The sequence below is a fragment of the Ruditapes philippinarum genome, unplaced genomic scaffold, assembly GCF_026571515.1.
Source record: "Ruditapes philippinarum isolate M1 unplaced genomic scaffold, ASM2657151v2 ctg724_1_1_1_1, whole genome shotgun sequence".
In the NCBI taxonomy this organism is placed as follows: Eukaryota; Metazoa; Mollusca; class Bivalvia; order Venerida; family Veneridae; genus Ruditapes; species Ruditapes philippinarum.
In genome coordinates this window covers 157,858-183,962 of record NW_026864586.1, presented here as the reverse complement: position 1 = coordinate 183,962, position 26,105 = coordinate 157,858, and the positions used below count along the sequence as shown (strand labels likewise).

Genomic DNA, 26,105 nt, shown 5'->3' with positions numbered 1-26,105 from the left:
ATGTTTTGAACGAAATTTAGACGTCCACAGAATCACCGAGTATATTGTATGATTGAAACAAGTGTAAGTCATTCATAACCTGACCCACGCGGGTCCAGTTTGAGAACCATCATTTTATTTTTTGAAAGGAAAAAGGGTTTGTTCCTGTGACTGCCTAATGTATTCATTTTGAGGACATTTACGGAATAATAAATGAAAAATTCAAAACGAAGAAATGACAATTTTGCCTATGTCTCCCTTTAAACACCGTCTTGCTTCGTCTAGTCCTTGTATGTGAGTTTTGTGAATGCTGTTAGTTGCAAGCCGGAGTGAATTCGATGAAATTACTTAAATTTACAAATATACTCAAAGACTAAGGTTATAACCTGTCGAAGTGTTAATCCTGATATTAAAACTTCAAACAAAACAATTGAAGTGTGATTTTGCCTTTTGGTGGGTACCGTCCCAAACATCATTTTCAGCAATCAAAACGATTCGTACTAATTTAAGTTAGTGCATATTTTATCTCCTTTTACTAATGCAATCTTAGCAACCTAAATGACCAGATGTCTTATTTTCTAAAATTGTGTTTAAAATACAAAACGTATGTATCCAATAAATAGATCTGTATAGAATTTCGGTAGCTGTAGCAAATTGGGACAAAGCAGCTAACCAATGTAAAATTCTGAAACAGCCGGAAAAAAAAGAACAATTCGCTTGCTTACCATTGCGCACGAAAATACATGTTCCAGTCTTGAGAAGTGTATGTTTATGAAAAATCGAGTTTGGTTCAATTTGGTTATACAGCTTCATAATTTAATCGACTTATTTACAAATAATAAACTCACCGATTTGAAGCAATAGTTGTGTACAACAGAACTTGACATCTCTCCCCAACGCTGCATATGATTCTACTGCCATCTATTAAAGTCGGCTGTTCAAATTTAACTGTTGCCTGCAAAATCATTTATGTTTTATGAAAGATATTGTTTTAATAGTATGAATTTTATATATTATTCTTTTTAAGTTTACAATCTTATTAATACAATTTTACTAAATTGGTTCTGTTTCTGTTTCATGTTTCAATCCTCAATAATTGTTTCAGAGGCGTGGACAACAAATGCATAATATATCTGCTTAAGCGTTATCATCATAGGTAAATAATTATGTGTTTCATTAGGCCATTCATCATTTGACTGCCATTATTCTTTATAAGGAATCCTGGAAGATGCGACGTAAGTGAAACTGAGTGTTATTTTGTAAGGACAGGACAAAAGTGAATTAAATATGCTCATCTTTATCATATAACTTACATTTATTTGGTTGTAAGCTCGGCTTGTTTTGTCGACTTCAGCTAAAATAATAAAACTTTGATCATACACATATTCATCATAAAGTTTGTCATTAAATTAATTAAATTCAACATTTTTAAAGAATTATAATATAAGCTTTTAAATTAGACATACCAACTTACTTAAATGATAAAATACGTGCATTTATACCCGGAAAAAGTGCAATTGTTATAATATTCAGTTATTTTTTATGAAATTTTCGAAATGAATTATTTTATAATAAAGCTTAAAACGCATTATCATTTTATTTTTTTCCTCTAACGTCATAAACAGGATTAGCAGATACCAAATAATCTAAAAAAACATGTACAATCTCGCTCTTATACAAACGCAAAAAGGAATGCAATTTTATAAATGTAAAAAAAGAAAAGAAAAAAGAGTATCGGGCAATGCAGTATTGCCGCCAGGAGTATTATACAGAAAGGTATGTTTTTAAAACGAGCAGGCTCGGTTTGATTGAGCCTGTTCGTGGACTGTTGAAATTGAAATCGTAAATTCGTGAATTCACTAAGTTGAATTCGTGAAATTAAAATCGTGAATTCACGAAGTTAGATTGGGAATTCATGAAGATGAAATCGGGAATTCATGAAGTTGAAATGTCCCCACCGGTCTATCGTAGTTCCGTGATGATATTACTGCGTATCTGAACTCCATACCGTGCTATATTTTAAAACAGATCACTCAAAATGAAGATCTATTTCCTTAATAGAAAGTAATGTGACAAAATATAAGATCATTATTTCAGATAAATTGCGACAACCATGGAATAAGACTATTGAGAAAACTACGAGTTGACAACAACACGATCTGAGTTGACAACAATACGACCCAAAGTACGTTCATTAAACATTGATGAACTTTATGCATATCAAATGATTTTAAACTTACGGTTAGAGAAAATGCTGATTCCGTAGCATGACTTTGAGTTTGACGTTCTGAAATATATACTTTTTCTTACAATACAAGGTATTAACAAAATATGGATTTCAACAGTATATAAAAGGCTATCTGTTTTATCATATTTACTTCTTCATTCTATTATCTGTGTACACCACTTAAGGTAGATCGCCACTTTCCGACCGAAATTTGACAACATCTTAGATCTTGATGATTTTTGGTATACATAAAAATAGATATGTAAGCTTTACTTCTGCAGCATTATTTTACATATAAACAGCGTTACTATTCATACAGCAATATGTGAATCTTATTTTATTTCGCTGAAACTAGTTAATTCATATAAGAATATAACACTTTTCACTCTTTCATTACAAACATCAAAATATAAAATAAAAATTAAAAGATGTTTAATTGAGACTGCGTCCTGCAAATTAGAAACGTATTTACGATTAAACATTGTAAATTTGCTGATCTAGCGCATGCTTTCAATGAGAAAATAATCACCAATTTACAAAATATACATTTCATCAAGTTCCTGTGTTGTTTATACTTACAATCGTAATGTTTGACGTAAGAAAATTGTTATTTGGTACTATTCTTTGAACTCCAACGTTTATTAACGCCACCAAAACCATTACGTTACATTCCTTTTATTTTATTTTAAAACAGTAATAGCAAAATATCTTACGCGTTGACCCTATATTTTTATTGCATCAATATTTTCCTTCACTTTCTCGCTAAACGCTCGAAAAATTATAGCAAAGTTCACCGTGTTGAATTTATTTTATTACACAATCTTTATTGCGATATCGCGCGGTATTTGCATATGGACGTCAGAATGTAGAGACAAATGACGTAGAATCGCAGACTATTAAGCAAATGTTAAAGAAAGATATCATTACAAAAACATACATTTACTGAACACTATAAAATTAAAACGAAGGAAATCGGATGAAAATTGCTAAGAACAGATTGGTTTACTGAGAAAAAGACGCAATTTCGCCGCCACCGATAGAGGGCGCGTTGACGTCATAGTAACCCTGTTTATTTATAAAATAATACTGCAGAAGTAAAGCTTACATATCTATATGTTTGCATACAAAAAATCATCAAGATCTTAGATGTTGTCAAATTTCGGTCGGAAAGTAGCGAGCTACCTTAATTAAAATAACCATCACTCAAGACCACTCATTAAGTTACCTTTCAAATTAATCAAATAAATTTTGATTATTTTGTAGTGATTATTAATTACACGAAAAAAAGTGAAGGTTTACCTTACTTGTTAATTAAATAAATCATTTGTATTTGGAAAACTTACGCATATGTTGCCTTTACACATAAATATTGTTGGTTTGTACTGTTCATTTTTCCATCTATTGTTATATCTACTGAGTTGATAGAGGAAATACCCGGTAGAACTGATGAGTTTTTGACAGAGTCTACTAATATGATATTTTCTAGTTCAACTGTTGTTTCTGTGCTTATCACAGGAAGTGAGCTACGGAATTTAAAAAATAATCAATTTTAAATAGAAAATATATTTTTACAACAAAACTGTATATTTGAAATCTAGCATTGTGCATTGCTGTATACAAGTAATTAATACACAATGAATCATGCATACAAAATAAATAAATTATAGAAATTTGAAAATTAACAATATTATCATCATTTTACGAGGCATAAATTACAGCACATTAAAATAAATTATCATATTTTAAGTATTGAAGTACAAGTCCTAACAAAAATTATTTTGTTCAGTAGTTTAATATGTAACTTATAAAATTTAAAAGGTCGAGAAAGAAATTTGTTGCATTTAGAATGCATAAATTTGGCTTGATTCTGAAAATGTGATTCACAAAGGATGATTTTACTTGAAAAAATTAACTTTCAGAACTGTACATTTAGAGACACAAGTAACAAATCAATCCATAACTAAGCAATAAGTGTAACGTTTCTTGCTCAAGGAAACTTAGGCTTTGGAAATTAATTCTGTCAGGAGAATAATTACAGAAATAAAATGCAGTTATTAAACTAATAAATTAAGAATTTGATCATCATTCTTTAACCTGTCACTTGCTTATTTTACTCTGAAATAACCTAGAAGTTACAATTACCCTGATGTAGCAGCAATATAAAGACGCAAATTGCATTGTGATATATTGCCCTGATGTTCGTAACATATCAACGTGCTTCCATCTTTAGGAGAAGGAGAAATAAACCCGCCATTCTGTGAATGACAAAAAAACGATTTTCGTTGTTATGACATAATAATAGTTTTTCGGAAAGAATTTAAAATGAGAAGAAAATCCGTTCTTACCTGCTTTTGTGTCGTATCAAAAGAACGAAAGCGCTAGTAATAAAGGCATGTATATAATAAATTGGCATGTACAAAATCAAATGTTAAAGGGAGACTAATATCATTGAGATACACATGAAATGACGTTATAAACAAACGATAAATGAATGAGTTTCCTAGATCAAATATTGCTTGTGTTTTGATCATGAATCAAGAAAGTTAGTAAATGATTCATTACATTTACTTAATCTAAAAAAATAATAAGTAAACATATATAGAATGTAATGAATACTTACAGCAGTTGGCGATATATTACATTTTGCTGAAAAATATGAAGATATATGTACCTTATCTTTTTTTCCAAACGAAATCATGTTAGGAGAAACTGAACACCACTAAGAATTTTGGCTTCACTTGCTGAACATCCCGAGATGTCGCCAAGCAAGTGTTATATCCCCGTAACTTACTTGTTTCATATACTATAACTGTTTTATCGCAATGGCATAATGTTTTCTTTTTTGTGATAGAAATGAATGAATAAATAAATAAATAAATAAATAAGTAAATAAATAAATAAATAAATCGTTAGCTACATTACAGTTATTAATGATAAGGCATTTTTTTCAAGTTGTTTTCGCTGCCCCCAAAAAAGATATACAAAAGACACCCAATGTTAGAGACAGATTGGTAAACTGTTACCGATATTGATTCAAGATTAAAGGGTTTTTTCAGTTGAAATAATTCATTGTAAATGAGAGTAAATTTCATTTCATTAATTATCTTTGTTTATATTTTTCATTGTATTTATTTATATATTTTATTTTATTTCATTGATTCCATTTTTTTGCTACTGGGAATGTTCGTTACCACTGCCCCATTGAAGCCTCTGTGAAAAAAAAACTACATTTATATATACAAGGTGTGAAAAAACTCAACAGCTATGTATATGTTAGTGTTCATCCGTGCTGTTTAACTTCGGCGGGAGCGATAGCGACAGGAGGATGTTTCTAATTTCTGTAGAACTGCACGGATGAATACTAACATATTTAGTGTCAAGCTTTATTTGGCCTCATTATCATTTACTTTATTACGTCACTATGCGGTTTTATGAAGTACTATGAAAAATAGAAGTCGACTATGGACGGAATTCGATAAAGTATCGACTTTCGTTCTTCTATGAAAATTAACGCACAGAAAAACATCGTTTTCATTGGATGACAAATAAAGTTGGACACTAAATAGCAGTCGAGTTTTTTTTCCTGTATGAATCAATGAAAAAAACGGAACTGCTATATATCAATACAGTTTTCAAAATTTCATTAAAGTGTACTGAGTATAATGGGTTAGTAAGAACAAAGGAAAAGATACAAACCATGCGATAATTATTCAATAAATCCCATTTTAAGTTTGATTCGTATACTATATAGGTTTAAGGCATCCTAAATTAATAAAAAAAACTTACGTGTTTCGCATTTAAGTCCAGAGTATCCATATGAACAAGTGCAATTACCGCCAACAGAGCAAACGCCTCGCCCATTACAAGGATCTGGTTCACAGTCACCTAAAAAATTACAAATGTATAAGCGATTCCTCAAATATTAAAACATCTTATTTGTTAAATCTCACATTACATTGAATAGCAAAAAGAAATCACCTACTTGTTGGACAATTTATGACTCCGCTTCTCTTTAACGGACATTTATCTGTATAAAAGAAATAAAAAACAAATGAAATTGCTGTCGACACAATATTCTGAAAACAAGTAACGCTTTGTAAATATAGATACTTTGAATTTTTATTATTGAAATAGATGATGTTTACTGGTATAATTGTAATATGATGCATTTCTCAACATTATCAAACTATAAAAAAATTGAACTAAATTTCTCACCAGTAGTACAATTTTCCCCATCATATCGATCATAGCATTCACAAGAATGATTTCCGAGACCATCTATACATCTTCCTTTTCCCTCACATGCATTCTGTGGGCAGTCATTTATATCTATGAAAATATAATAACATAAATAATGTATTTGCATCAACATATGACACAATTCATGCAACTGCATTGCGTGCAAATAAACTTTTTCAGTTGTAACTTTTGGCAAAAGAAATGCATACAATATTAATTTCACCTGCGGTGCTCAGCTTACTTTTGACATCTCTGGGCCATAATCATATAATGACGAGCAACAGCCAAATATTAACCTCTATATATGGGCGGGTGACCTAGGGACGGATATTCCGATCCGAACCGCAAATGGGCGAGGCAACTCGGGACGGATATCCGATCCGAACCGCAAACATATGTCAGATATTTTTTCTTGCAAATTCTACCATATTCCATTATATTTTAAATTCTTTATCTTTATTTTCAATGAAAATTTATATCATTGGAACCGTAACTACTCTTCATTCATAACGGTAAAATGACGTCATCCTTAACGTACCATTGTACAGCACGCGACTCATCTGGAAACCCCAATGCCAGATGAAATTTCCGGTATGGGTAAAACTCACGGAAACGCCAGTCTGATATGCAAGAAACTCGGTTCCAAACACTTTCAGTTATTAAAATTCCACTTGAGTGTTGATTTTAAGAGTGCATTTCGTTAATCACATATAGATTAGCTCTAATTGGGGCTTTGTTTTTACAAACATTTTAATATTTTCGATTTTTATATCTCGTTTGCATACGCTCTTCTGTGTTAAATTTAACGTCGCACAGTCCATAATTTGCTTACAGACCGGCTACCCAGTCCATAATTCTTATAGACTGTTTAAACGTGACTTTCTCAACGTGCGAATTTCACGACAACACAAACAGACGATATTGTCAAACTGTCAAAATGATTAAGCGAATATGAAAAGATGAAAAGACGAGCATGTTTTTTTTGGCTCAATCGCTTGAAAATAATACTAGTAATAAAAAAAATCCGACTAGGATTTGAGATATTTCACACAATAATCAAATACAATTATCATCTGAAAGCAAATAATAGTAAAAATGACAGCAACAAAAGGGATGCAATGATTTAGTTTAAGTATAATATAACAAATAAAGCATGGTCTTTCAGGCAAAATGCAATTTTACGGGCTGCGCTTCGGGCAATATGCCTGAGTCTGACTAACAAGTCCGTAAACTTGCATATTGCCCTCAAGGCCATGTTTTATTTGTTAAATATGAAATTGTAAAACGTTACGCAACAAAGATGACTCTATAAATACTTTTATTTACGCAATGTTTACGCTGCCAATGAATGTTTGACGTCATTTTCTTTACGTGCGTCTGTTTTCCTGGGCATCTGTGTACTTAATATGAATACAATAAAAAAGAAAAATTGTTTTGCATCTTGTGAATGTGTTATGCATTAGATATCGAAACATTAATATCCACATTATACATAGATGTCTATATATCATATTCACTCAAAGCAAACAAATATACGGCTTTAATCGTACTTACTATTTTCACATATTTTCCCAGTAAATCCCGGTTTACAGTAGCAAACTCCCTCAAAACATGAATAAGTGTTATTTGTTACACATGGATCTGGTTTACATGGATCAATTCCTGAAAAGATACCTAGTGTTACCTCAAAAGCTAATACGAATTATGACATCAGTTTCAAAGAGAGTTTGTGAGTTCTTTTATCTACTTGAATAATATTATTTTTTAGATTTTTATATTAAATGCTTTGATAAAAACAACTGGATATTAAAGATTTAAAATGCAAAATGTATCAATATCATTAAAAGAAAAGTTATTTCATATTCTTCTATCATCTAGATTAAGTAGTATTAATTTACCATTGCTCTAAACAATATCTAATTTAATAGAAAGCGTATTGATACATTTGTGTTATAACATTCTGTATTTGCTGTCCATTACATCTGCATAAACAACCACGTTGTATACTACATCGACTCAAAAGATTATAACACAAAGGTGTATATATTCTTACTGTTTTTGCATGTTTTTCCGAATGTTTTTGGTCTACATAGACATCTAAAACCTCCAGTGTCTTTATCTTTCTCACAGGTAGCTGAATTTTTACACGGTGCTGATATACATGGATCTGTATTAGATACGATAAGCATAGTACAAACACAAACTATTATCAGTTGCAAAAGAATAACTGTGATTGAAGCTGTTGATAGGCTGGTACAATAACTAGAAACAATTAAGTATTTTAAAATGGTAATGAAAAATATCGACTTAACTTCTTTGATATTACCAACACACACGAAGTTTATATTTATTCGAAGAGAATCCCACTCATTTAAGATCATTATAAACAAACAACAACAACAACAACAACGAATCCCTATAAACGATCAACGTTATTACATACCTGGTGGTTCAATGTTGCTGGTGATACAAACTTTTTCGCTTTCACCACTGCAACAATAACAAAGGAAACCAAACTATCAGAAGGTCGTAAGTTGTTAAGGTGTTCAACATGTGCAAAGGTTGCAATGTTTTATAATGCGCATTGTAAGTTCATATGGAAAGACTGTCCATAAATATTTTTGCGTGCTCTGCACATGATATTTGCTTTTAAATTAATACGAAATGTCCTATAATAGCTGTTTCAACTATAAAAGTTGTTTGCGATAATTAATCAATTGAATTTTTCTTGCTATGTTGTTTCCAGATTGATTATTTTTTATTTATATTAAACACAATTGAAGATTTTCTATCTACTAACGAAGCAAAGTATTTTGCACATCATGCAAACTGAAATAGATACTTGTCAAACAACATGAATGTGACTAATCGTGTAACCTAGTAGTACCATATGATCAATTAAGTCAAACAACGCAGTATAAATATACCTATTGTATGACTATAACGACTATTTCGGGCTACTTTACTACAACCTTTCACATTCAATTCATTTCTTAAATCTAAAAATTAGAACTGTTAAAATACTTTTCTTTAACAAATTTGATAAGAAAACCATGAACAAGGAAAACCACTTTACAAACTTCCTGTTTCGTGTCGAATGTTTGCAGGCATCAGATGTTTTAAATATATGTAACTTTCATGAAATATATCGAATAATAAATAAAATAAAATATCAATTAAAAGAAAAATGTAAGCATTTTAAAAAATGCATAATTCTAAAAAAGGTTGGCGTTTCACAGTTCATTTAAAAAATCCGATTGAACTCAAGTTAAGCCGGACGAAGTTCCAACGTATGCATTTACAAACCCGAAATGTCCAATAAAACAGGGAAACGCCATTTGAAGTGATGTTTCATCACAACTTTATTTTCTATATTGTATTCATGTTAATTTCATAACGACCATGATTGTTTTATTGAAGTTAAAGAAAAGTAGTGCCCTGTATTTCTGAAAACTTGCATAAAGCAGTGAAGATAAGAGATCTATTGTTTGAAAACAATGTGCAATATAGCATGAATTACAGTATGGATCGGATAAAATTTCAAAGTTTGGAAAAATTCGATGAATTTGATTGAAGGCCATGACCTCGTCATGTTCCGGATTCCTGTGGAAATTTTGAAGCTTACTCGGTCTTGCCTATTGATAACATTTTTGTTTGATATTCCAGACATTTTGATTATATAAAAAAAATTCATTGAATAGATTTTCGTGAGTAAATAAAATGAAAAAGAAATAAGCTATAATGGTGGAACGATGAAATCCCACGATATCCGGTTTACCTTACTATTAGACAAACATAACAACATTTTCAGCTTGATGATGTTCACCATCAGATAAATTTCAAAATAGTATTAAAATTGATTTGATGAAAAAAAGTGTTATTCATTTATGTCAATATGTTTCCTGAGACCTAAAACTTTGCCCATTCGAAGTATCTTGAGAGATATAGAGTTATTTTGTCCCTAACACGTTTTTGGCTCAGGACTAGTCTCAATAATTCGATTGCAAGACCGGCCGATATTATACAGATGTTCGTCTTTTCCAGGGCGACCGTCGAATATATACTACGTAGCACTTGCGCACAATTTGTTGAGCGTGCCCCAGAATAATGTATCTTTACCAAATCGGTCCCTTTTTAAATATTTCAGAATAACTACTACTTATACATGTTTTATATATAAATAATCAAAGCAATTCTAGTAATTAATTTACTAATTGATTCAATGAAAGATTTCAACAAATAATTTAACACGTTCGTGTTAAATGTTGAATTCTGCTTAAAAATGCCGGTGGTTGGGAGCGTGAGACTTTTTCATTATCCCTCACGTACAGACTGATTCAAACCGTGTCTTTTTTAAAGCTTCCGAGGGATCACCCTTTTTGCTGATTTTTATATTTCACAACATCAGCTATCCAGTACCGTTTGGCAGCTGTTAAAAGTTTCTTTGTACTTCACTTCTGTGGTGTTAAATTTTCTTGTCTTTCGGGGTCATTGATTCCAGCACATGATGTGTTGAAAATAGAGTACCGAACAAACTGGTACTAAGGGTGTAAGGATGTTACATTTTTTCATTATCCCATATGTATAGACTCAATCAAATTTAGACTGCACCATTTCATGTAATTTTGTTGTTTCTAATTCTTTCGGGTGATCACCCTTTTCAAGCTAGTTTTAAAAATATTATCAAGGAAAATGTATTTTGGACATTTAAACATTGTTATCATGAAAGTCATTTTAGATAACAGACGCACAAGTCTAGCGCTCCGCATGATAAATGTAAGTGGATGAAAATGAATTTCATGTTATTGTTAAATGCACGATTTTATTTTCTTTCACTGGAGAAAACATGAGGTAGTAATGTTATGTATTAACTTAAATAAATAAAAGCTTGATACAGGCAAGGGAGCAGTCCACCATCAGTAAAATGTCTTATTCCCTTCAGGAGTGTGAATTTACATGTAACTCTTAAACGTATTGTTATCATGAACATTATTTTCTTCCTTTTTCATCATCAAAAAATATGTTAACAGAAACAAGAAAGAAAGGTTTCTATAAAAGGTTTTCTTTTTATGTTTCTACATGATCATTGCTGTTTTTACTTATTTGCCCTTTTGTTACCATAAAAGCTGTTAAATTTTCACCTGGCGGGGATTCATTTCATTTATACTCTCTTGTTTATAGGAACATGGTAGGGCTAAGAGTGATGTTTGATGCACTCAGTACTTATGCTGCTGACTGTTTCAAGGCGCCGCTCCTCTGTGTTCCTCAGATGTATGTCTTTGTTGTTTCATACTATTATTGTGACATTTCTGTGTCCCTTGTTGTTTTTCTGGTCTACGGTAAGTACCCTCTGTCCCTGTTTTTTTAGTTTTGCCCCTCCGCTTCCGCTTCAGGTCCCCTTATCCTGTGCCGTTTTGCTTTGTTGGCCTATTGATCAATCAGTTGTATTTGGTTTCCTTGTCGGTTACTATTGTTTCCTTTTGTATATTGATGGATTGATTGTCCTTTCCGTGCTCTGCCTTGTGCTCTGTCATGTTTTTGTTTGGAGTACTCCTGGGCTTCTTGCCGAGGGTCCTTCTTGCTTTTAGTCGTTTGGGGGTTGCTTTCATTGAACGCTCCCTTTCCTTGTTGATCATGTTTATCATATTTTATAATAAGATGAGATTGGTCATAATTAGTACCTTGTATTGTAGCTTGTACCGAGTGGTAATTATTATGCTAATGCTACAAAATATAATCTGAATATTTTTCAATGTAAATATAAACTTTTTCTCGGGATACATATCCGGACTGATTTGAAAATATTCATACATAATTTTCTTTACCTTATGATTAAACACTTAATCTTAAATGCAAAATACATTCTTCATCTATTTCTAGAAATATTCAAAAATATATATTCCAAGATACAATTTATTCCATTAAAATCATAACGATCCGACTCTCAAAAGAAAATTACCAAACACACTTACAATAACATTCCTTTAACTACTAAAATATATGCCCAAAGATTTAACAGAAATAATAAAACGTCATAAGTGCTAGGTATCTGAGATCTCTGTGCACTTGTATGTATTTCTTAGCCGTTCCCTTCTATACCAAGACATATTCAGACTAACTTAAATATCATAAACTGAAACTTTGTTTGTCCAAGAGGTTGGTAAAGAGAAGGAGAAAATGATATTATAATTTGGTAAATTATCTTATTACAGGGAAGAAATGAATAATTGATATAAGCATATTACAAGGAGGAAGTAAACGATTATTCATGATCTGGTAAGTAATCAAATTACAGGAAAAAAGGGAATGATTAATATTGTAATCTGGTAAACTATTTTTTGTTAAAGGGAAGAAATAAAAGATAATAATAATAATTTGGTAAATTATCTTAATACAGGGAAGGAGTACATGATTAATATTATGATATGACTTAGTCACATTCAATAACTGTAATTTCACTTAGCAAGCATAAAAAATGTATAATAGTAAGGAACTCACTCATTAACATCCTTCGCTTGAAAGCAGATTCTTTCTTGTCCATGCACTGAATGTTCGAACGACAAGTCAGCTTTGTACACTACCTCACCTTTGTGTGTAACAGATTTAATTGGGCCGATTTCATACTTTTCAATGAAACTCTCAGTGACATGTACCTCGGACACACCACTATGAAATTTACATATTTATTAATTTTCATGGATATCGTAGTTTACATTTATTAGTTCAAATGAGTTTTATTTTGTATAACTTTCATTTGTAAAGCATATAAAAACAAGTTTTAAATAATTGCTGAGTTTGCTTATTTGAATCACTAAAACATCACTTGAGTAATAGGCGTTGTTATTACCTGATACCTTATATAAATGTAATTTTGTATTTTTAACTGTTTTCTGAAATTCCAAAAACGTCAACGTTTGCGAACTGTTGACCGGTCAATAATTTCGACTGTTTCCATCGCGTACTCTGACGTCATTGACGTCATAGAGGATTCCCACTTGAAACTTTCATCGATCTCGATCATAAACCAGATGTGACGTGACATAGTTAAAGTTTTAAGTTTGATTATAAACATATGTGCAAAACTATTTCCTTGTTCCTTTTTTCTTCTGCAAGTACTGATAAAACACTAATTGATCAGGTAATAAGACAGTTATTTCATATGTAATTTGAAAACAGTCAAACAGTTGTCCCTCGGTGTCGGGGATAGTGTTTTGAACTGTTTCCCTCGCCCTCGGCCTTGGGCAACAGTTCAAAACACTACCCCCTCACCTCGGACCAACACTTTGACTGTTCCCAAATCACATATGAAATAACTGTATACTGAGATACAATATCCATGTAAGGATTTACACTAAACAAATATGTGATAGAGGACAGCGACGGTAGCATGCATGTTTTTGTACCGTCCATGAACAGACGCAATCAAACAATGCCTGTATTGTTCTAAATTTCGTCATTTTTGGATGTTTGTTAAAGATTCTGTTTTTTTCCTTATTTAATGTTTACTAAGAGTTTAAGCGCACTTACACTCCTGATTTTATATATATAGCCACAACACAAGTTGCGTGAATTTTGCAGGCAACCAGCTGGTCAGGTGACGGAATGTCAATGAAATATGGCTTGTTCTGCAAATGATAAACATAAACGTATATCTTTAAAGTGCATGCCCAGCCAAGAGTTTATAGTGAGTGAACAGGTGAAATTCAAAATAACTGTTCAGTTTCCCAGTTTCTTCCAATTTAATGACTCACACAATAAAAGATAAATAACAAGGCTCTAGGTCATTTCTGTAAATATCCAAATATCCATGGGAACTTATCTGTTATGTTCAATTTATTAAATGAGTGGAGCAGTTTTTTTATTTTTTAAGTATTTTAAATTTTCTACATTCTTTTAAAAACATATGATTAAAGTCAAGTTTTATCCTCGTTGTGTGTAAGCGAAAATTATGAATTACCACTTGACACAAGTAAGTCAAAGATATACTCTTTGGCTCTATAGTTAAGTGCATTGTGTTGTTTCCTTTTTTTAATTAAAGGACATCAACTCGACATCCGCAAATAGCGTATGATTTTTACAGATGAATAACGATTTTTTAAAAATGTTCTTTGACTTCGTATTATAAAAGGATTTCTGACATGAAAAATATAATCGTCCAAGACGGATTTATTAAGTCTAAGAGTGATTTAAAATGGAAATTCTGACAGCTGCACCTGTGATTTCAGTTCTCTGGCTATATCACCCACACCGTTGGTTCATTTGTTCATGATCAAAAGGCGTGGGTTCCAACAATATGTGTTCATTTTCGGATACGATAACATTTTTTGTGTTACGAATTTGAAACTTTCGTTAGAATCATTATTAAAAAATAGAAGGGTTTGATGTATTACATACCTCAGCATATGACGATGAGTGATTGAAAGCATCAGCTGAAAAGTGTATCAGAAATAAATATAGCATAGATAGCATAATTTGGGTTAATTCGGTTTTTTATATGCACGTCATTAAAACTGCTTTTTAGGTATACATAAGTAAGATACGTGAACTAAAATGTACGTTGGGCATATTTAAATCAGTGGCAACAACGCTTAAGTCATTTTCGCACGATTTATACGTGCAATCAAATTTAAGCAGATTATTTAGATACATGTTGTTTTGTATACTGGTTGTAAACATACCTGAGTTACATTGTGATTGGACAGAGGAGCAATGAGCTTATTGCAAAATTCGTGGGTTAATGCGCGTCAGAAATAAAAACGGATGTAGATATAGTTTATGGAGAAACTGCCCTTCCATATCTTACAATTGCCAGGTGGGTGTCAATGTTTCAGGAAGGTAAAACTTATGGTAAGGATTATCCCCACCCTCGGCGGTCCATTTCCGCTACCTCTATCAAAGACATCAGCACTGTCAAAGCCATAGTTGATGAAGATGCAAGATACACCTTAGAGGAGGTAAGTGACATATCGGGACTTAGTGGGTCATAACTGTTTTTTCATCTTTTTCAAGTAAAGTTAAAGTTCAAGATAATATGCGCCCGTTGGATCGCACATTTGCTAACTTCTGCTCAAAGCAGGTAGTAGATTGAAAAATCCTCGGCCTTTTTGACTAGGTTCAAAGATCGAGACTCTATAAGCCTGAGAGTAATTCTCAAAGGGAAAGAAACGTGGCTTTATTTATTTGAGCCCGACAATAAACTCAGTAAAAAAGCGATCGCCTAGTTTTTGCTTGATATAGCAGGAGTGTTAAAAGAGCTATTTACGCTCTATTTTTGACAGTGATGGAATAGTGGCTCTTGTTGCTATGCCTGAGAGGGGTAGTGTCACTTGATCAAGTTACCGTCATTATGTTCTCACTACTGCAGTAAATCGCGACATTACGAAGAGCCCAAGGTCAGCCTTGGTTCAAGTTTATTTAGAGGAGCAGAGAATAGAGATTTCGCTTCATCCCGCTTATAGTTCGGACCTCTCTCCTTGTGACTTTTGGTTCAATCAATACACCGAATCCTGCCTTCGCGGTCGCCGGATCGAAACCCGTAGTGCCATTGGAAGCGCTCTCTACCAGTGTATAAACCCTAAAAACAGTTCAAACATGCTTTTTCAGACTGAATTCCGAGTCTAGAAAGATGTGTAGATGTCCATGGTGAATTTTTGAAGGATAGAAATCTGGAAAAAGAATGATCTCTCGGAAGCATTTATCACAACAATATTACAAGAGAGTTGCAGACTCGGTTTGATTGAGTCTGCACACGAGGGATACTGAATACGTGCAACATCCCTCACGCCCCTAGCACCGGCTTATGCGGTACTTAATTCTCAACACTTCATTGTGCTGGCATCAATGATCCCGAAGGACCAGAAAAATATAACACTGAAGTGAAGTACGGGGCAATTTTTTACAGCTGCCACACAGCACTTGACAACTGCTGTTGTGAAGTATAAAAATCTGGAAACAAAGTGATCCCTCGGAAGGACTCTACTTATCATCTTTCTCAGGTATGACTTATTTATAAAATGCGCTGCCGTTGCCACTAATTAAAATATGCTCCTCGTATTAAAATGAGAAATCTTTGCATAACTAAAAAAAAAAAAAAAAAAAAAAAAAACACAATAAAACAATCAGTTATCGCTAATCATATTGTTTGACGGATTTAACGGCACATTGACACGTAACTGGCCATAATGCGCCGACTTACCTTATTGTATTTAGATGAAAAAATATTATTGTAAAACACTCTACCCGAATCACATTTAAACTTTGATTTTCTATCTCTTTAAAAATCATTTGCAAATTATAGCAAAAATTATTTACTTACGCTGAACATCTAACACGAAACATCTTTGTTCATCAGAATCAACGCTGAAGTATTGCAAAGATGAATATTCCAGTAGATTAATTATAAAATAACGTAGCGTTAAACAATATATATGATATTATTTAATTTTACTCTTGTAATATGGTGCTATATCAGTCAAATATATTTCGTATTTGCTAAAATTAAATTTGAAATAAAAATATGAAAGTTGGCGGAGTAAAAACTCATATTGATTTCAAGCGACTTCTTTCGCCATTTTGTTTTAAAAATGTTAAATAAAAAACAACTTTTATTGAATTTTGTTTTGAAAACTGTCTAGAATGATAGAAAATGGTATAACCTAAATACGAACACGAATATCTTTGATTCTAACACTCACGTGAATTTGTCACTATAGACAAAGAAGGAAAAAACTGAAATGCCAATAAACACTGGTTAGGGACTACTTGTATATGGGGCTGTTATGTTTTCATCCTTCCTTATTTTATCGTGTAAGAATCGAAATAACATCGGCCTGTCGTTTTGTTGCGAAAAAATTAACCACTCAGGCCTACGGCCTTCGTGGTCAATTCTTAGGCATCAAAACTCCAAAGTTGGTGTTGAATAGCCGATATACACCTCTTAGGCCGATGTTATTTACTAATTCAGTCATTACCGCTGTACAGACGTTTAAAAGAGTTGTTTACGTGACATCACAATGAAGCGCCAAACAGCGCGTGCAAAAACAGTCAAAGTTATACAATTGCAGTTGCGTAGCAAGCAAGGGGAATCGTCACCATTTTTCTTTGATAATGAAATAAAATAAAAAGGTTAGTTTTCGTTTTTGTGAAATATGGTATATATTTTCACCCAACATGATATAATGCAACATATACTTTCACTCGCCGTCCCGACTCTTGAAAATATTTGGCATTCTGTCATGTTTCGTGAAAATATATACCATATTTCACATAAAGTTGTGCAAACGCTTGTTTTTACATTTTATAAGGTGTAAAATATGAATACGTGATGCAGTTGTATCTTACCCAGTAGAATCAGTTACACTAACGCATGCTATATGTCTCCCTACATCCGTAACTAACGGTTTCCATGACATTATTGTAAACTTCACTTGCGACCTTTTTGGGTCCTGTTGAGCATTTGATAGTGTGAAGTTTTCTTTTTCGATTCCAAAAGTTGTAAACTCTTCTATAGTACTAAGAAAGAATAAAAAAACAATGTTTCCAGCATTTGTATTATATAATAAATACTGTTAAGAAAAAAGTAAACTTTAATTATCATTAACTTTTCACGAAAGTTTATTCTTGGAAAGCATTCCTTGAAATAGAATCAAATATAACGCTTTTCGAATACAACTTCAGGGGAAAATATGCTTGAAATATATGGTGTGACAAAACATCCTTCTTTTCAGTGGTTTTAACATAAGTTTTCACTTAATCTTAGAAACAAGATGTCGTTCAATGAATCATCAATCAATGATATTTCTATGATATGCACCAATTCAAACATATTTCACTGAGTAGTTTTATTTCAAAATTTCGGTTGATTTTTAGGAGGTTTATCAAAATCGTTAGACACATTGTATGAATATTATAACACGTAGAAATTACAACGAAGGACATGTTGAAGTTGTTAACGATTATAATAGAGCAGTTTTCAATTACACAGATATGACAAAAATGAAAAATTAAATTTTCACGACAATTATTCCAAACAATAAACAAAATATGAACAAAAATTAAAATGTCTAATACTAGTATGTAATCTTCATATGAACCTACAATTCCCAAGGAGTCAATGAAAAGTGTTTAAATGTCGAAAAAAAATTCGAATGTGGAAAAAACAAAAATAAATCAAAATTAGCACTTAGATCGAGAAAAGTTAAACTAACAAATAAAGAATGTTTTTGATGGAAGTTATATTTCAGTTATCATTTAGTTAATATTGAGATTTTACATTCTCTTCTATATATTCCGTTAGGTCTATTTCAATGATGATAACGACGACGACAACAAAAACCAAATAAAAAAACGAACATATAAAATAGGAAACATCAGTTTTATCTGATTTTTATAAGAAAGGAAATTTGTATTCCTTGCAATTGTGAATTAATCCAGACAAAAATTACGATAACGCATAGTTTAATTTTGTATATTGTTATAAAATATCTTTTCAAGACTCGTCACACGGGGACTGTCAGATGAATTAGATAGTAACTGTAAGTTGTTATACTCCGAATAATACTCACGTGTTTTCGGTAGCTTCAGCATAAATCTTTGTTCTCCATTCTGTGTCCGCATACATAATAAAAGGATGGTTTCCACCATATGTCGGGTATACAAAGACTGGAGTTGTTAAATTAGCTAAAATCTGAACAACAAACTGCAACAAAAGTATATATCCTATTGGATATCTGTATATAATAATGTTAACATGTATGTCAAAAGGCAAAGTTGCATCGAGTAGCAAACTAAACTGAACAATTGTTAAAATATTTGTTAGATATATGTCATAAAATTAGTAATTGTTATCGCATGCACAAGAAATGCAAATACATATCATATTGCATTTTGTTTACTTCAGTCTTAATATTTCTGGTATATTCTTATTCTTTTCTTATCATAGCAAATATGCACGTGAATTCGCCGTAAAGATACAAAATGCTGCATACTCTCAAATCACTTTCTTGATCTAGTTCATAATTCATTTTAGGAACCTTCTTGTCAGTCATTGGATTATAGTTATTATTTGATTAATTGTTGTTTATAAGAAATTAACGTGAAAATGTATTATACCTGCACTGCAGTGGTGCTCAGGGAGTATTTTCCAGAAAAAAATGTTCCCTTCCCATATATAATGTCCTTTCTATTATAATCATGGACACTGACAGGAACGGCGATCCATGTATCATCATTGTACCCACTTGCCCGTGAAGCGTTGATGAAAACACTGCAATTCTTAATGATGCAAATTAAAAATCAAAGGGCTGCAAGCTCTGTGGTATTTTGGTATTTTTCTGATCTTTGTAATCTTAATCGTACTGTATCTTTGTATGTATTTTCCTATATAAGGTTATTTTGATATACTACAATTAATCTTGCAAGGCACCGAGTTGCAGTGACTGCGTTAAGGGCAAAGTCAGGCGAAAACTTTTCCGAAAATATTTTCACTTCGCCCTGCTTGATCGGAAAAGAACAGAATAGAACGAAGCATTTATTCACACAAGTATTTTTCAATACAATTTTGAAACATAACAAAAAGTTTATATAACAGAGAATGTAAAGCACCGGTACAAAAAGTATACTAATTTAACAGAGTACACTTCCAATTCAAAAAATAATTTTTTTACTAAATTACTAAATAAGAGAAACCAAATCACAAATATATTCTTGTAACAATGAAATGAAATATCGAGCCGAGATTGGTTTTCTTTACGTCAATGTACACGATTTATTTATTATTCTATATAAATTTGGAAAACAAATATGGAGGTTGCCTCTTGTAATTATTTGAAAATGTATGTTCCAAAAACACACCTGTATGTATGTAAAGCACGACATTTAGTATTAAACATTAGCACAAGGATGTAGTAAATATGCACGTGAATGTCGTGCATAACAGTTATCTATATATATATTAGTAACCAATTGGATTTAACTTACCGGACTTATGTTTAAAAAGACTTTGTTAGTGATCTAAAACGATTTCTAAACTTTACAATTAGATCATATGTACTTGTATTTCTAACAAGCATCTGTTTAATGAAGACAATGACTTCTTTTGTAGATACGTCATTACATACAGAGAAAATATTGAGAAAAAAATAAACATACAATTAAAAATAAAAGAATCAAACAAATGAACAAATAAGTAACATTAAATGAAATAAAATCTTTGTTGCCCGAAAAAACTACAATGTAAAAAGTAATGCTATTCGGTGCCAATTTTATTGTTGTTACACAATGTACAAAGTCTTATATTATAAGGAGTAACATCGTTTTGTCCAATTTCTATTTGAAGTTTATGATTTGCTTTTCTAAATTCGAATAAAGAAATATAACTAGATTGCTCTAAACTTTTGAATTCTTCATAATTATGATCGTCTTCAATAATTAAACCCTATATATGAATCTTGAAGCTACGCTTACCAAGACTGTTTGTATTGGTCTATTAGTGTATAAGTTTAAGTTTATGTATATGCTCGTGATTTGTATGGGTCTTGTTTGCCAAAGATCAGGGCGGCGAACACAATTCAGAATGCCTCTCATCTTAGAAGGGTTCAATTTAAACTCATAATTAGGAAAACTTTGGTCATGTTTTTGTAAAGTTGAAACGATATTTTCTTTCCCATAATGAGACGATTCCAAAATGAGATCATTCTAGTTTTAAAGTAGACCATGGGTAATGGTCACTTAAAGGAACTGTAAAATTGGCAACGTTGGACAGTTATATGCCTCACATGTAAGCAAAATTTAAATAACATCTATCGTGTAGTTTATGAGTTATGGATATATTTTTGAACTAAAACTTTGCTATTAGAAGGGCTTTTTCAGAAATGAGGAAACTCTAAATTATCTATAATATCATCATTATGAAAAATTATTTCTTATTGCTCATTGTTAGAAACAAATAATAACATTAAGATAACAAATTTCACGAGCAAATGATTGTTTCTAAAAAAATGTTACCCTTCTCCACCAACTTTAAACACTTATTTGACCATTTCCCTATATAAAAAGCCTTATTCAAAATATCCCTAAAATTTACCACAATGAGACGCTCTTTTCAAAGTTTGCCTAAATTTTCTTAAATGTATATGAGTTGATCATGCAAAATATACAATACCTTTGTCTTGTATTTTTTTTTATTTTATTAAACCTTGAAAATATCTTGTATAATATTTTGCAATTAAATTTGGCATTATTTAGCAAATAAATACCTACAATAATTATATAATTCAAATCAAACATTTTTTCTTCCATAAGGGATCTTAGAGATACATAAATAATGTAAAAAAGTTGATATTTTGCTCCTTCTGGGGTTTGAACCCACGCCCCTCAATTTCAATGCAGTTGATAATTGATTCTATCCTATTTGAATATTCTTCAAAGTAGAGGTAATGCATTACACATGGTTTACCTTAATTTTAATAGATATTGGATACCGTCCAAGTTCGCCCGTTAGCATGTATAGGGAGGGGGAGATTTACGAGATTTGTTTTTGCGACGGACGCGCCCTCAGGCGCGTTCAGAGCTAAGTCATCTACACATGGGATTTCGTTGGCTACAATCGCGCAATGTGTCCTAAACCAATTAACAGCCCAAGAAATAGTACATGAATTTGATCCTTCAAAACTCCCATACTTTGTCTGGATATCTTAATGTCTTCCATATTTAGCATTTTCAATTTCAAATTAAGTTATCCAAGTTAAGATATGAACGTATATTATTGATAAAAACGTTGTAGTCCCGTAGTATTATTGCGCATTATGCAAATTACTGCTGAAACGATTTACCGCTGTCGAAAAAGTAGGACAGCAAATTATACTACAATTAAGGTGTAACCTCTGAGTTCCAAGACATTATTAGTAGGAAATAAATATTTCTACATTATACAAAACATTATTATTAACAAATCAAAAGTTTTTCGTGACTCTAGGATAACTCGCGCATTAATAAAAGAAGAACTATTTTCGTGACTCATACCGCGGGTTTAGCTGAATATTCAGCAGTTATTAATATATTAGATACAGTACAATGGTTAGTATAAATATCTATTTTTGAAAATGCATGTAAGACACTTTACCGCCATGTAGTCTTTCATGGTAAGGAAGTTATAATATCAGTTCTACTTCCGATTCTTGTGGTTTGTTTACATATTTTACTAGGTCATGATATGAGTTAACCTTCGCTATTCTAAAAATAGATTCTGCTTCACCTGTTCTGATTTTTGGACAGGCGATAAGGAAGTACACATTAGAAATGCTATACAATTGTAAGAAGCAAACAAGTTGAAAATGGAATTTAGTGTGAAGTTGAAAAGGACAACTAAACACTGTAGTGCTTAAGTGACATTTAAATTAAAATAAAAACGATGTGCTCTGGCCTCTACATCTTTACCTTGTAAATAAAAAAAATCTAAGAAATACACTATTAATTGCTGATGATTTTAACCATTTTTTTTAATGAGACATATCCAAGAGAAATAAAAATACAAATGACTTATATTTTATTGTCTGTATGCCCACTATGATATAACACGAAGCAATTCTAAATAGCATTCTCAAATGTATAATGTATTATGTTTGAAGTTTATTTGCCTGGATTTCTTCTAGAAATATTTCGTTGATAGTTTTTTTTCTATTTACATATCATTTCTTAGAATAAATCGATAAGGACACTGATTTACAAGTTTGACCAGAGTTTTTAGGCATAAATTTCATTCTGTATTTAAGTGCTTGAAAGTAGAAAATCTGAATTATATCAATTTGGGACACAAAATATATTGCTCTACAAATCTCGAACTTGTATGGAACAAATTTTCTCTGTTATATATTTTGTGTTTTGTTTTTGTTTTGTTTTTTTTTCTAAAAGAAGCCTTAATGTCTCTCCGGTTGCATGTCCGTCGCATTCAGTGCTGCAGCACTTTGATTTTACTTAGAAATTCATTATGATTTTTTTCTAATATATCTAAATATTACCGATCCATATGTTAAAATACGTAAGCGAGTGTGATCAAATGGTTGAATAATGTGATCTAGCGGTAGATAGTAAGTACATTGCCTTAGATGCTTGTTTCTAGTTTTAAGAATTGATGCTAGAGAATGGAGAATGTCACACCTAAGTAATGGTAAGAATTGGATATCTCAATATTTTTTATCTCCTAAATAAAATCTAAAATTCCCAGTTTATCAATCACTTATAATAACCATTATATTTTCGTTTAAGTTCACATAAAGATGTCAATTATAACAGTCATAATTGAAACAGTTCAATCAAATTTGGAGATCGTCAGCGGAGTTCGATAACAGGATAGTGTCGTTTGCATACAGAAGAAATAGAAGTTTAAGCCATGAAGTAAGATTGTCGTGATCCAACAGTTCCATTATCTGTAAATAAGTTTTGCGGTCATTTCATTACATTGGGGACAAATTTTTACTCTGTCTTACCCCTATTTCGGAAATGAACGACGCTGATACAGCTCAATTATGTGAAATAAATGATTTATTGTTTTTGAACATATTATTTATAACTTTGAAATAATTAAATACCATTTATAGAATTTTGAAACCTGATGTTTAACACTGATGAAAATAAGTTAGATAAGCTCTTCTCGCCCAAACATGTACATAATATTTCACTACTCGACACCCAAATTGATTTGTGTAATTCGCGCTTAAGTGTTGCCAAATAGGCATCTTTGTTTGCGTGGATTTAAATTATCAGATGCTTAACTAATAAGACCGTTACTTATAGTAGAAATTGATTATTCTAAATTCGTCCATGTCCTAGAGTCAACATCCTTACTCTATTTTTCAGAAAGTTTAATTAACAAATGTACATTTAGTCGGCGTTAAATTGCGATCACAATAATCCGAAGTTTTACGGAAATCGCCGAGCAATTTTTATCGATTAAAATCGCGTAACTCAATGGCTTCTTTTAATTTTTGAATGCGTTATAATTCGTTGGATACTTGTAACAATAAATCAATAAATTTCTTTATTTTACATCACACGTTTTAAACTGTTTTAAGAACTACTTTGTGTTGTTAGGTATGTCGGGAAGAGCTGTTCCAGATATTGAATGTCAGCATTGTATTTCCTGATCTACGACCAGAATATACAAAAAAACAACAACAACAAAAAAAAAACAAAAAAAAAAAAAAAACGATTACTAAATTTTCTATTGCTTTTCAAATATTACCTTAACAAATAGTTTATATATTGATTTAATTTGACAGATAAAATATACCATTATTCATTTTTCATATATAATCTTTTAATACATGTTATATTAAAATCATAATATTTTTATAAATCTATCTTCCTATCTAAAACAGTTGGCGAATATTCATTTTTGTTAAAAAATATTGATGTTTATTTAATTCTTCTGCAAAGTTTAAGGGAAGTACAATTTTTCAGCTTATTGAATAAGAAATATTTTATTTATGCTTGTTAAGTCATCTATATATGTAAAATAATTTACCTCCATTACTTGTACGAGTGGAGGCAGGCTTCCTGAGATCCGTCCACCCTCAATACCTTGTGCAATTTCACATTTAATGACATCGTCATCACCATCAACTGCTGGAAGTCTGATTTCGGAAACCTTATCTAGTTTTATCCTTTAATATATAATGACATCATTAATCATATAATCATTATTTACATTCTTTCTTGTAAATGGCTAATAACAGCTTATCAATACATGATACGTTAATATTTGTAGCAGTGATGACAAAATAGTGTGCAGTAGGTTTATGAAACAAACGATGACATTTGCCAATGAGATATTAATTTATATCGTAAATATTTGGTTTAAACATATTTTATTCGATATATTCACATTATGATGAACAATATTTACACAATACATTTGGGATTGGGCAATTGGGAGTGTCCTGTCCCAGTTTAAACAATTTACATATATACAGTTCATGGCATTATCATGCACAAAATTCATTTAGTTGAAAATATATCAAAGACATTTTCAAAAAATATGTATATTGCAATTAATAAATACTTAATATATGGTCATGAGAAAAAAAAGCAAAAGAAAAATGAAACAAAATGGAGGTGAAAAAATAAATTTTTGTCTGGCAAATGTCCAAAAGTACGCTAAAAACTATAATAACAAGAGAGAATGACATGGCTTTAGTAGAAATTTACCGGTAAGGTTGTTCTTTGATTTATGTCAAAGGAAACTAATTATCAAAAAGCTGACATCAATCATTTTGTTTAAGATTCAAATGCCATGTACCATATATAAGTTTCTAAAACTAAATCTTATTAAATATTAGTGCATTAGTCAGAGAAGGATTGTCACCGTGACATCTGATCTTATGACCTCAATATAGACGTAAGACATTTTCTATAGCCTTGAAAAGTGTCCCTACTAAGCTAATAAACTTAATCATAAATCATATCAGGTTATTGATTGGACAAGGACTTACAACAAGTATAATTTCGGACTGATCAATCTCTGATCTTATGACCTCAATATCTACAGTAAGCTAAATAACATTAAATGCGGCTTGTACTTTTTCTTATCATTGATCGCAAAAGGAACAATGAATGCACGAAAGTACGGGGAAACGCACGTATGGGTGGATAAGGACCACTTTAT

General features: G+C 31.5%; 1 protein-coding gene across 1 annotated transcript in view; it reads right to left on the bottom strand.

Moving 5' to 3' along the window:
- The window catches only part of LOC132726185 (uncharacterized), a gene marked incomplete at its 3' end in the record, with an annotated part of 86,132 nt that overhangs the window by 31,327 nt on the left and 28,700 nt on the right, over positions 1–26,105 (bottom strand). Inside the window, 20 exon segments of the mRNA XM_060711457.1 lie at positions 828–934; positions 1,293–1,333; positions 2,220–2,266; positions 3,550–3,729; positions 4,349–4,461; positions 4,827–4,852; positions 5,993–6,091; positions 6,189–6,233; positions 6,422–6,535; positions 8,000–8,107; positions 8,499–8,612; positions 8,889–8,935; positions 12,944–13,111; positions 13,973–14,070; positions 14,840–14,874; positions 16,761–16,804; positions 17,786–17,956; positions 19,009–19,142; positions 19,556–19,717; positions 24,966–25,104. Of these exon segments, the coding sequence (XP_060567440.1) occupies positions 828–934; positions 1,293–1,333; positions 2,220–2,266; positions 3,550–3,729; positions 4,349–4,461; positions 4,827–4,852; positions 5,993–6,091; positions 6,189–6,233; positions 6,422–6,535; positions 8,000–8,107; positions 8,499–8,612; positions 8,889–8,935; positions 12,944–13,111; positions 13,973–14,070; positions 14,840–14,874; positions 16,761–16,804; positions 17,786–17,956; positions 19,009–19,142; positions 19,556–19,717; positions 24,966–25,104 (1,992 nt within the window).